The sequence below is a fragment of the Nesoenas mayeri genome (assembly GCF_963082525.1).
Source record: "Nesoenas mayeri genome assembly, chromosome: 16".
Lineage (NCBI taxonomy): Eukaryota > Metazoa > Chordata > Aves > Columbiformes > Columbidae > Nesoenas > Nesoenas mayeri.
In genome coordinates this window covers 14,140,981-14,153,006 of record NC_137562.1, presented here as the reverse complement: position 1 = coordinate 14,153,006, position 12,026 = coordinate 14,140,981, and the positions used below count along the sequence as shown (strand labels likewise).

The following is a 12,026-nucleotide window of genomic DNA, read 5'->3' as shown; positions in this document are numbered from 1 at the left end:
CTGATCATGTTTTCACTGATCCATAACTTGGAGCATTTTAACAGCTAGTTTTGAAATATTCCTTAGGAAGTTCTTATTTTAGACCACAAATTTTGGGAGAATTTGAGCCAAAATGGCCAGTCTGATTCCAAAATAGAATCCTCCTTTTTTGTCTTCCTTTATTTTCTGTCCTTATGGATTAATTCTTTCTGAGCTTTGTTCTGTAGCCTTGAGGGATCTGTAGCATTTTAATGAGAACGAAGAGTCTCTTGCGATCTCATGTGTCCACTGGCTGATACAGGAGACAAACAGAAAGTATAGCAAGATGCTCATTGGAACAATTACAGTTGATAATGCTGTGAAACCTGGCACTGATCTATCAGAGGGGTTTTATTGGTGAAATAATTTTGAGGACAAAGGGAGTTCAGCTGCATGGGCTCTCATTTTCCACATCCTGATGATTTTTCCCTTCAAATTTCAGAGTGAAGCTCGGTGGCAGTCACTGCGCCTAAAGTGGTGCATTGCTGTTGCATGTGGAATTTCCGTGTTTCAGGGGATGATAGCATAAATACTTTTAGGTATACCTTGGACTTGGTGTCATTCAAATAACTTAAAATATATAAGGAATTTGGCCAGCATTTCAGGTTTATAGCAAGGGCCACCACCATGCAAAACACATTTCAGAGTAATCCTCTTGTACACCTGTAGTCATTGTCCTCTACTCAGTGAGTACATGGGAAAGATGGTCACTTTGAACAGAGAGTAGTGGTGCTGAATCTGATTTCCCTATCTGCTTGTGAAAATTGTGTTCTGAGGAACCATAAAACACTTGAACCTTGCATTTATACTTAGAGATGCCTCTTAGTATTTGTAGTGTCTTCAAGGATGGGGGTTTAAAGTTGTGCAATAGGTTGACGTTTGGGTTTCATTGTTTTTCCCTGTCTGGACCATGGCTTCTGCTTTCGAGGCTCCATTGTACCTTGCTGTAAATCTGAAATAACGTGCTAGATCTGTTGTCAAAGAGCCTTTTCAGAGAAGCTCTTTTCCAGTTATAAAAGAGAAGACATCACCTCTTATGTTATGAATGATTGCCAAGGCTTGTTTTGTGGTGCTGCTCAAACGCATATCAAAATGTTCTGAGCTGTATTGTTGAAAAACTGTAATAGAAAATGCTTAATCACAGTGACGCAGAAAGCTAATGCATACCCCTGGTGATCATCTATAAATATGTAGTGGTGCTTGAATTGTTAATGAACTATTTGCATTTGAGAGTTTGATGAAGCTTGATTTATCGTTACACAATTTGCTCATTGTCTAAATATTCCAAAATCGTGGTGTTCTTACATTGTCACTTTCTTATTTATTGTTAGTTATATTAATAGCTTGTACATATTTCTTTCCATTCCAAAAAATCTCAAAGCACTTTACAGGCCAAGGTAAGTCTCATTACGTGTATAGTGACCTGGCAAAGCTAAGGAAGAAGGAGGTGAGGGGATTTATTCTAGGGGACACAGGTCAGTGGCAGAAGTGGAAACACAACCTGTGTTTTCTGTCTCCAGAATCCATTCCTCACCAACTTACAGCTCCTAAAAACGTGCAGGAGAATAGTAGCTCAGTACAAGAGGCAGCACAAATACTTTGTATATTGAAAAAAATCCTAGAGTTCATATAAATCTAATTATGTTTTTTTCTTTTATTTTTTTTTTCCCTTTTGGATATTCTGTTCATCTGACTGGCCATCGATATTTAGAAGAAATGCATATTCCTACTCCTATTACTTGTAAGTACTTGGCTGGGCGTGATGTTTCTTGAGCGTGCGCACCCTGTGGCAATTTTGTGCTTTGTTGTATCATTTTCTTTTACCACTTTTTTTTTTGTTTCCCATTTATCCTTGTCTTTCCAACAGCGTGTGTTTTATTTTCTCAGTTTCACACTGTTATGTTTTCCCTGTTTTACCATTGCACCTCTAACTGTGCCTGCAAACACATAAATGCCCACAGCTATGTCGGTTATGGTTTATAGTTCTTCAGATGCTAATGGACAAATACAGAGTGTCTCAACTGCACCTTTTTTTTAATTGTCCATCATATTTAGCCAGAATGCAGGGAAATTCACACCTGGAAGTTATTGTTGGGAATTTCTCAACCATGGCTATAAGCTCTTTAAAAATCTAAGTTTCCTGACAACTGGGACTTGACATTTTCTCAGCAAACAACCCTGTTCCTGGAGTTGCCAGGTTCCGAGTGTCAGTTTAGACTGTTGGATGATGAAGTGGTTTGACTGTTCAGATCTAAATCACCTGTCCAGCCCTAATGACAATGCTGCATAATTAAGGCAGTTGTTAAAGCACATGAAAATGCTTCATACATCAGTACTTCCAGAGCCATCTGTTGTCTAAAGATTGAGAGGCTGGAAAGTAATCGAGGCCAAGCTGTTTCTGCCATGCAAATGGTTGTCTGAGGATCAGGAGGTGGAGAGGAACTGGATCAATGATCTGAGGAAAGAGTCCTGGAGAATTGAGTTGGATGCCTTTGCTGCCACCAGAGGGCTGGGAGGGATGGAGAAAGCAACTCTTACTACTAAACAGTCTCTCCTCTCCGTCTCTCAAAAGCAGCAGCTGTATCGCTGACCTAGACCTTTCCCCCCAAATCAGCAACCTGCCTTTAGGGTTTTCACATCGACAAAGTTGTCAAAAGGGCCACATCTGCTCTGCTGTCACCTCTCCCCCTCAGTGTGCCGCCCCGGCATCCTCTTCCTTTGCCTGTTCCACCTTTCACTTGATCTTGTGATTTTGTCCTGTGGACACATCTGGAAGGTGTTTAGCAGGTCAGTGAAATGAGTGCATTAATGTTCTGCCATTTGAGTGGAACTTGACTTCTATTCCGTGTGGGTTAATTTACATCCAAGGAACAGGACAAAAGAGTTAAGTATGAGGATCCCCACATACCACCTGTTGCAGTGATTTTTGTTTCTTCATGACCTATCAGAAAATAGTTGAAAGAGGAACTTTCCCCACTTGTGAAGTGTGTGAAGAGCCTAAAGACACCATGGTGAGCCTTGACTTAGCCCGGTTATGTAATTGTAAATGCAGAGTAACTCCATTTCTTCTAGACTTCACACTGGTTCACCAAGGATGGAATTTGACCTTAAGTAGTCAGATTTCAAAGAAGTTTAACTAAGTGTTAGAGTAGTTTTAACACTTAGGTACTACTAGCTGGCTGCCTTTCTTGCAACAACACTTTCTCTTCTGCTCTTTAGCTTCTGTAAAGTGTCCCCCGCACAGTTTTGCTGTTTTGGTTTCCTTACAACTAGTAAGCACCATTGCCTGAAAAATTCAGTCCCCAGTTTTCCATTATAATTTTTTCTTCTCCCAGCAAGTAGTATGGGGTCAGGATGCTCTCTGTTTTATTTTATTTTAGAGATTTGCCTGTTAAAAAAGATGAATCAAGTTCTGAGCCCCGTGTGACCCCTTTTTACAACTGCACAACATTGCTTTAAGTAGTCAGCTGAGGTTTAGTCTGCTACAGAGAAAGAAGGGGTATCGCTAAGTGATTTCCTTGCAGTTTGTAATGGCTTCTGTGCACCAATATACTAGAACTTTTTTGTCTCAGGGAGCAGGAGAGCGACTCAGGAAAAGTGAAGAGACAAACCCCTGGAGGTCACCCAAGCCTGAGGCTGCAATGAGCTTCAGCTGTAGCAGAAGCAAGTGCTTTAATAGGATGTAATAAGGCAGATGTGCACCATGCAGCGTATCACAACAGGGAAAAGCCAGAGGTATCATCAGGCAAGCTGATGTGTTCCTAGCACCCCACTGAAGCACTCAATGGAGATTTGAGCTCAGGATGCAGAAATCATACAATATATCCCCCTAGTACCGCACACAGCATTTTTTGCAGAGAGCTGTCCCAGGTACCACATCAAGCATGAGCTCTGCCAGCTGGAGCATCGCTATGGCAGAGGTAACACCTAAATAGTCATCACACAATAAACACTTCCGTCATCAGGCTGTGCCCGTCAGCATTTGGTTTCTGACTGACGTTCGACCTGTTCTCTGATCTGGCAAAATCAAGCTGTGTGTTTGTTTTTTTAGTTTTTCCCTGAACAGTAGTTGGGGTACGAGGGATGTTCCAGTAGTGAGGGAAGAAAGCAGGAGAATCCCTGAAGGAGCAGATGATGGAGTTTTATTGAGTTTCATGTTTCAAGTTTCACATGAAATAGGAAGTTTCATTATGATTGCAGATGAAAATCTTAAATCGCAAAGGACTGTGTAATTCTTAGCCAAAGCTGATAGAAATTGCTACAGCCTCTTCTGAGCAGAGAGGTTTGATTTAAGTTTATTTGAAATGTTGTGAAAAACAGCAGTATGTATATATATATAGATTTTTTAAATAGAATTGTTTCCGTGTTATAGGACCTCTTATGAATGTTTTTGTCCTGAAGCAAAATTCAGTTGAATGAGTTACCAGTATGGAAAAGCAGGTTTTCAAATAGATCTGCTGGAAGACCTTTAAATACATATGGACTACATCTGCTTTATTTTTAGTCTCCGTTTCTGGACTTCAAAGTTGTGCTGCTTAGAGTAATTCTTGTCTGCTTTGAGATAATTCCCCTCAACCCTTTGTCATCTGCTTTACTGGAATTTCTTCTTGCTAGGGACCAGAGTCTGCAACCCTAACTCTTTTAAACAGTTCTTAATGATAAGTCTATTAAAGTTAAGAGAGACTTATGAGTACCTGATATTTGCACAGCCAGGATATAAGCGCTGTGGTGGTATCTGGACTGGAGTTCTGCCTTCAGCCCGTCTTGTGTTCTGCTGCTCTCCAGGACTGCCTAACCTGACTCTGGAAGATGGTTGAGTTCCTGCAGCTTTGGTGAAACCAGTCAAAAACATTTATTTATAAGAGCAGTCTTTTTAGCTACTTTGTGCATACTGGGTAAATAGTTGTGAGATTTTTATATACCAAGGCTTCGTTAAAAACTTGCCATAAAATACAGGAAGAGATATTGTTGTGGCTGAAAGAGAAGGCTGTAAAGATCTTGAACACAGTTTAAGTGGAAGTACAAACCCAGGAGGCCTCTATTCCTAATTTGCGAAGTCACAGTACAGGACTGACACAGTTTTGTGTACTTCCATTTACCCTTCAGTAAAAGTTAGTTGCTTACAACTTGAGATCCTTGGGCAGAACTTGGTTTTGTGATGGGAAGAGAGGGATGTGGAATCAGGAGTCCTTGTCCTGGCGCATCCATTTGTGTTGCTGTCTCCAGGGTGATGCATGAACCTTTTCAGAGGAGTTACTCTGTATTTACACCAATATAAATGTTGCTTAGGGTTCGTACAGAATTGCTAGCTCTATTATGTTGCACTTAAGTTTAATGCATTGTCAGATATGTTGCAGCCCATCCACGTCTGAAAGTTTTTCTTTTCCCAGCTGAAGCTGTAAAACACAGACGGCAATTCATCTGGTTTAAAGGAGGTTTTGCGTTAAATGACAGACAGCTCTTTTGCAACAGTATTTTCAGCTGCAGCAGCCCATATCAAGGCTTTATTATTTCCTCATCAGGAAAAGGAATGGAAATGTTTTCTGTGTGTGGGCTGGAGTTTTTTGGTTTATTTCTTTCTCCTGAGTTGGGTGATAGTTACAGAATGGAATTTAATCAAGAGTGATATCAGACCAGAGAAGTATTTCTGCAAATACAAAGATTCATGTATATGTCACAAACAGTGTAATGTTACTTATAAGAAAGGGGCACTCGATGGCCAATATGGTTTTTTTCCCTTTCTCCTGAACTGGCCACAGCATTGAGGACTTGATTGCAGTATAGGAAGCCCCTTCAACTCCTGTTGTATTTTCTTACCAATTCTAATTGTTTTGGTGGTTTCAGCCAGCAGTTTCTTTTCATGGGAAATATTCCGCCAAAGGTATTAAGCTAAATTTATACTTGCATTTTCTGAAATGACAGAGTTTGTGCTGAATTTATTTCCACTATCTGTGGGACATTTGAAAAGAAATAAACATTATTTTAGTTATGTGCATACTTCTCTATAGCCACATATATACCTAGATACCTCCATATAGTTCCATGGATGGTGTGGATGGTGGGATCTGCCTGCACAGGTTAAATCAGAATTTTAAGAAGAAACTGTTTTTCTCATTAGATGCTGGAAAAACAGAATGATGAAGTGGTGGCTATGCCAGTCTAAAGAACAAATTAAATAAGTAAATAAAATCCAGAAAGTGAGATTCTATTTAGAGCCCATCTGTGTGGTGATTGCCAGCTAAACTGTGCAGAGGGCAGTGTTTGCTGGTTGCGTATACCAGCATATACTTACACTGTATGGCACTTGTATGCACTTATCTTGTCCTAAAGTTTATATGGTTGTGAGTAAATGTCCTCCACAAATAGTGATTAATTTGATCAAGTAAACCTTAGAGAGGGCAGCCCTACGTTTTTCAAGACCCTATGTTTGTATACACACAGCACAAAATATTCAGGGCATCTTTTGACATATATCTACATTATATCACTTTCTCATGCCCAATAATGCTTACTTTTTAACCCCAAGTGGTGCAGCTGGTCCTCGCTCTTCACTTTGCCTTGACTCTGGTGAATTCTCTCTGCTCCTGCAGTAACCTGCACTGACTTCAGCTTCACCATGGCAGGCACGAGAAAAGTGCAAGTGAAGCTGTCTCTGTGCTTGCCTGTTAGTGGGGGATCTGCCCTTATAGTGGCTGTAAGAAGCAGTAAACTGCCTATATGCTTAGACCAGAGGATATTTCTCGGCTCTGCTGAGGTTACAGGTTGCACAAAGGGAGCAGAGGATGAACTGCAGTGACGAGTGGACCCATTGGAGCACAGGGAGCCAGAAGGCTGTACTGCTTTTAACTCTTATTCCTCTTGCTCTTGTTTAAAGATCTCCAGTGACCGAGATTTCGCAGCCTTCCTGACGGGTCAGCTTGAGAGATCAGCAGGCTCTATTGCATGTTGTTTTCCCAAAGTTTAAAATGAGCTGCCATAACTTTTTTCTCAGCCCCTGTAAACAGGGAGAACAGCTTCCCACGTGATGTCATTTCATATTTTTGAAGAGTCATCAGCCCTATTTGATTGTCTTTTCTCTATATTTAAAGGACCCTATTTCATGTGTCCTTTGCTTATAGGTCATGTTTTCCAGATTTCCCTGTCTTGTTCTGCCTTTGTACGTGTCCCTTTGGCACACATCTTATTTGAAGTGCACTATTGCAGCAGAGACCTTACCTTGGTCAGAGCAAAAGGATTACTGTGTCTCACAGACCATAGTGTGATGTATAATCCCTCCCTTATTTTTACACCAGCATGAAACTGTTCTTTAAAATTGAGCTTGTAATTTACTACAGATCTAGAGGACAGAGATCCCTTTCAACAGAACTGCTCTTTAACCAGTTCTGTACTGCTAAGGCTGGCCCTAAGGAATCCCAGACCCTGGAGGTGAGAGAGAACATCTGGAGAAAGGTAGATGTTCCGTTGGTTGAGGAGGATCGGGTTAGAGATCATTTAGGCAGCTGGACACCCAGAAATCCCTGATGGGATGCCCACGAGTGCAGAGTGAGCTTGCAGATGTTATTGCTAAGCGACTCTCCATCATCTTTGAAAAGCCATGGAGAATAGGAGAGGTGCCTGAGGACTGGAGGAAAGCCAGTGTCACTCCAGTCTTTGAAAAAGGCAAGAAGGATGATCCAGGAAACTGCAGGCAGGTCAGCCTCACCTCCATCCCTGGAAAGGTGATGGAACAACTCATTCTGAATGTCATCTCTAAGGATGTAGAAGAAAAGAAGGCTATCAGGAGTAGTCAACATGGATTCACCCAAGGGAAATCATGTTTGACCAACCTGATAGCCTTCTATGATGGTATGAATGGCTGGGTAGATGAGGAGAGCGCGGTGGATTTTGTCTGCCTTGACTTCAGCAAGGCTTTTGACACTGTCTCCCGTAACTTCCTCGTAGGTAAGCTCAGGAAGTGTGGGTTGGATGAATGGATGATGAGATGGATTGAGAACTAGCTGGTTGGCAGAACTCAGAGGGTTGTGATCAATGATGCAGAGTCTCATTGGAGGCCTGTAGTTAGTCGGGATCCCCAGGGGTCAGTATTGGGTCCAGTCTTGTTCAACCTGTTCATCAATGATGTGGATGGAGGGACTGAGTGCACCCTCAGCAAGTTTGCTGATGATACAAAACTAGGAGGAATGGTTGGTACACCAGAAGGCTGTGTGAGATCTGGACAGGCTGCAGAGTTAGGCTGAGGTTAACCTAATGAAGTTCAACAAAGGCAAGTGTTAGGGTTCTGTACCTGGGGAGGAATAACTTCATGCATCAGCACAGGTTAGGGGTTGACCCACTGGAAAGCAGCATTGCAGAGAAGGACCCGGGAGTTCTGGTAGACAACAGGTTGACCATGAGCCAGCCATCTGCCCTGTGGCCAAGAAGGTCAATGGCACCTGGGGTGCATTAGGAAAAGTGTGACCAGCAGGTGGGTTGGACTAGATGATCTCCAGAGGTCCTTTCCAACGCCAGCCAGTCTGTGATTCTGTAATATGCATACTCCTAGTTGGCTGCTGTGCAGAAATATCTAAAAGCAATTGTATTGTGTAGCTTTCTTAAATTGCTTATTGAAAATGAGGGCAATATGCAATTCTTGTCTGTAGGAGGAAATTTCATGTTTAACTTACGTGATCTATACCAATGTCTAAATTACCTGTGCATGCAAATCTACATTGTAGTATATATAATCCATCCTTGTGAAACATCTAAAATTAAATCTGTCAACCTACATGTACAAGAGCTCTTTAGGAGTGGCAGTTACAGATTTTAACATTCATGCATGTAAAGTTGATATAAAAAGTTACACTTTGCAAGCTGCTCTTAAAAAAATAATCCCTGAAGTTTATCCAAACCTCTGCAGAACAGGAGTCTGATCCTGCACATACCTCTAACTGGAAATATTGCTTGAGCTTTCTGATTAATTCCCATGGCAGTAAGTGCTTTGTTCTTGATACTAAGTTTGCATTCCTTGACTGTTAAACCGGAACTCCCACAATTTTAATATAGTGCTTCAGCGTTTTATATCTGTTCTCTGATAGCAGTGGAAGTTTCAAAAATAGCTGAATCAAATCCCCATGATTTGTTTTCAAAATTCAGACTAAGTTTAGGTTCACTGCCAATAGCATTTATCCTTTAGTTGGATCAGCTTCAACTGCCTGATTATACAGCTAGTCTCATTTTTTAATTCTACTTTGTGCATCTTTCTGTCTCATCCCTCCTGTGTGTGTATTGCACCTGTAAACATCACCTCTTCATTTCCAAACCTTCTTGAACTGAAAAGGGCAACCCACTAACCCCATCCATAGACTCCTGTTTTCTCCTTGGCACATTTTCCTTACACTTAAAGGTAAAATGGCCATTAATATCACTTTATTCACATTTTGACATTTCAACCTCTTCACCCTGTGTTGATTGTATCAGACACTTCTTCCAAATATCTGCCCAGTCCTTTATTTCTTCCCCTTTTCAGCTGCATAATGCATGAGATGGAAAATGTTTTCCCGGTGTCAGGCTGTGCTGGGTCCGGTCCGTGATTGACACTAATGCCCCGATCGCAGTTCCATCTGGGTGTTGCAGTTGTTGTCTGTAGGGAAGGCTGGTCTCTCAGGAGAGCAGGAGCCGTGTCACTGATGCAGCTTGTCAGTGATTCACAGAGATCTCTTGAAGTGCCCTATTTTAGGAAACAGCATTTCCAGATAAATGCTTTTCCAATTCCAAAGGCATCTTGACATGCTGGGAATTAAACCTCTACCTAGCTGTGGGTTCAAGTCACATCCCTAGCATTCTAGAAAGTGCGAGTCATTTGATTTTATAATCCTTTCTATGAATTATAATGATGGTAAGGACCAAATAGGCTTAGTCCTGTGCTGCCACTCTATCCAGACGCATAACAGAGGCAGAAAAGGCGCATTTAGAAACCGAGAGCCCCTTGATGTGTCTGGCAAGCTTGGCTCTGAAATCTTCAAAAGAGATCTGTCTTCCTTTTCCCTCTAAATTTAGATGAAGAATTTTTACATTCTTCGAATAGAGAGGGAGAAAGGTGGAAACTGATAACACACTGTTGAAAGAAAATTGTAGCGTTTTCAGATGCAGAACAATTTTCTGTGTGGCTTCTCTCTGAACCTGCGTAAGCGGTAGCTGGTCCACCTGCGAGCAGCCTGCTTTGTGTGTGCGAGTTAGGTTGAGAACTTTAAACTCATGTCACCTTTTCTTTTTAGGCATTCAAGCCAGTGTTTTAGGGGCCTCTCTGTCTTCTACAGGACCAGGTAGAACTGCTTTGCATAGGGCTTTTGTAAGCAGGCCTTTGGGGACTAATGGGCTTGGGTTTGGGGTTATTTTTTCCTGCCTAGCACATGCAGAAATGTTATTGCTCCTTCACTGAAAGAGAAAACGGGTTTGCCAGTTCTGGCTCTTTGTAGCTTGTTGGCATCTCTGAAAAGATACCAGGCAATGGGACTTACGGATAATTATTGCCACAAATAATTTGATCTGGATTTAATAAGGAATTCACCCTCTTTGACTCACCGTTTTTAAACATCAGGAGTGGTTGTCTGTAATGGCTCACCCCAGCAGTCCAGAGTGCTTGTTATTAAGGACTTCTGCATTTTGGATTAGTGTTTCCCACTGAGAAATTGTAATTCCTGTTGCCAGAGAATGCACATAGGCATGTATGATTAGCAAATCTAAAGGATTAAAATAACCACATAGCAGGGTTAATAAACTACAAGACTATTATTGTTACCTCAGGTACCACAGCACAAAAAATGGGGGCTCCAGCAGCTGTAGTTCATAGTTAATAAATCTGACTGTGCTAGCATTGCTGAACACTGGAAGCAAAGCTTTTAACATCATTAAACGCCAGCTTTTTGCTTCATCGCTCAAGGACAGTTCCTCTGTTTGCATCTTCATCTGCAGAAGTGGATACACCGCGGAGATTCTGCGAGATCTAAACATGCACTCTGCAATTACGTACCCAATTTGGCAGCTATGAGTTTGAATTGAAACCACTAACTGTAAAAGGCTGAACCTAAACTGGGTGAGCAGATGAAACAGATGAGTTTGTTCAAATGTTTGCAGCAAACATTGGACGTTTCTCCATAAATCTGTGCTCTCCTGGTCTGAATTATCAGTTTGCCCTAAAATAGGCATTTTCCACAGACATAAGCAAAGGTTGAAGTTGTCTTTGACCCTTCCTTGCAAATGAGTGTAACTGGCCTGGCTACCCATCTCATGAAGGGCCAGGTCTCAACTGTGCACTTGAACTTGCTTGTAAATGCCACTCTGACATGTGCTGTGAATAAATAAAGGCGATTGGAACATGTTGCAAGGAATATCCTTTTAAGAATCTAATGAAGTTCAAAAGACGGGTAGCACTTATCATAAGCATGTTGTTTTAGTGAAGAAAAACCTCTTTGCAAAATGATTTAGTTGTTAGGATTTTCATTTTTTTTTCCATGAGTTGGAGGAAAAAAGAAAAGCTCTTTCTTACAGTAATCTGGTTTTCTCCCTTTTATTTTGTTTTCCTATCTACCGAACTCGTGTAAGCAAAGTTCTTTGCCAGTGCTAGGGATTTGTGTGATATTTTTTCAAGGTGCGGGTTGTAGAATGTCACGCATTCATTTTTAAACAGTTTTGCTCTCTGGTATGAATGAAGGACAGGGCAGTCAAATGTCAATGAAAGCTTAGCAGCTCGCTTCCCCCGCTTCTCTCCATTTTCTTATTAGCTGTGTTTGCAAAAGAGGAGCCTCTTTGTGTTCTTGGCTTTGTTAGTCTTTTCAGAGCAGGAGGTGGTTTTGCTTTTTCCAGCCGTCTCCTCAAAATAAGACCTGTTTTCCCAGAGCGGAGGCGTATTTGGACATTTCTAAAAGAACTTTAACCTTTAATTCGTCCCACCCTTTGCTGACTGTTGATCCTCAGTGCAGTTTGGGTGTGATGTAAAATTCGGCAGATGTTGCTGCCCTTCTTCCTCTGCC

At 41.5% G+C, this 12,026-nt stretch overlaps 1 protein-coding gene across 1 annotated transcript in view; it reads left to right on the top strand.

Moving 5' to 3' along the window:
* The window catches only part of PTPRT (protein tyrosine phosphatase receptor type T), a gene marked incomplete at both ends in the record, with an annotated part of 367,619 nt that overhangs the window by 305,503 nt on the left and 50,090 nt on the right, over window positions 1-12,026 (top strand). The window contains 2 exon segments of the mRNA XM_080354355.1: window positions 1,730-1,759; window positions 10,272-10,319. Of these exon segments, the coding sequence (XP_080210481.1) occupies window positions 1,730-1,759; window positions 10,272-10,319 (78 nt within the window).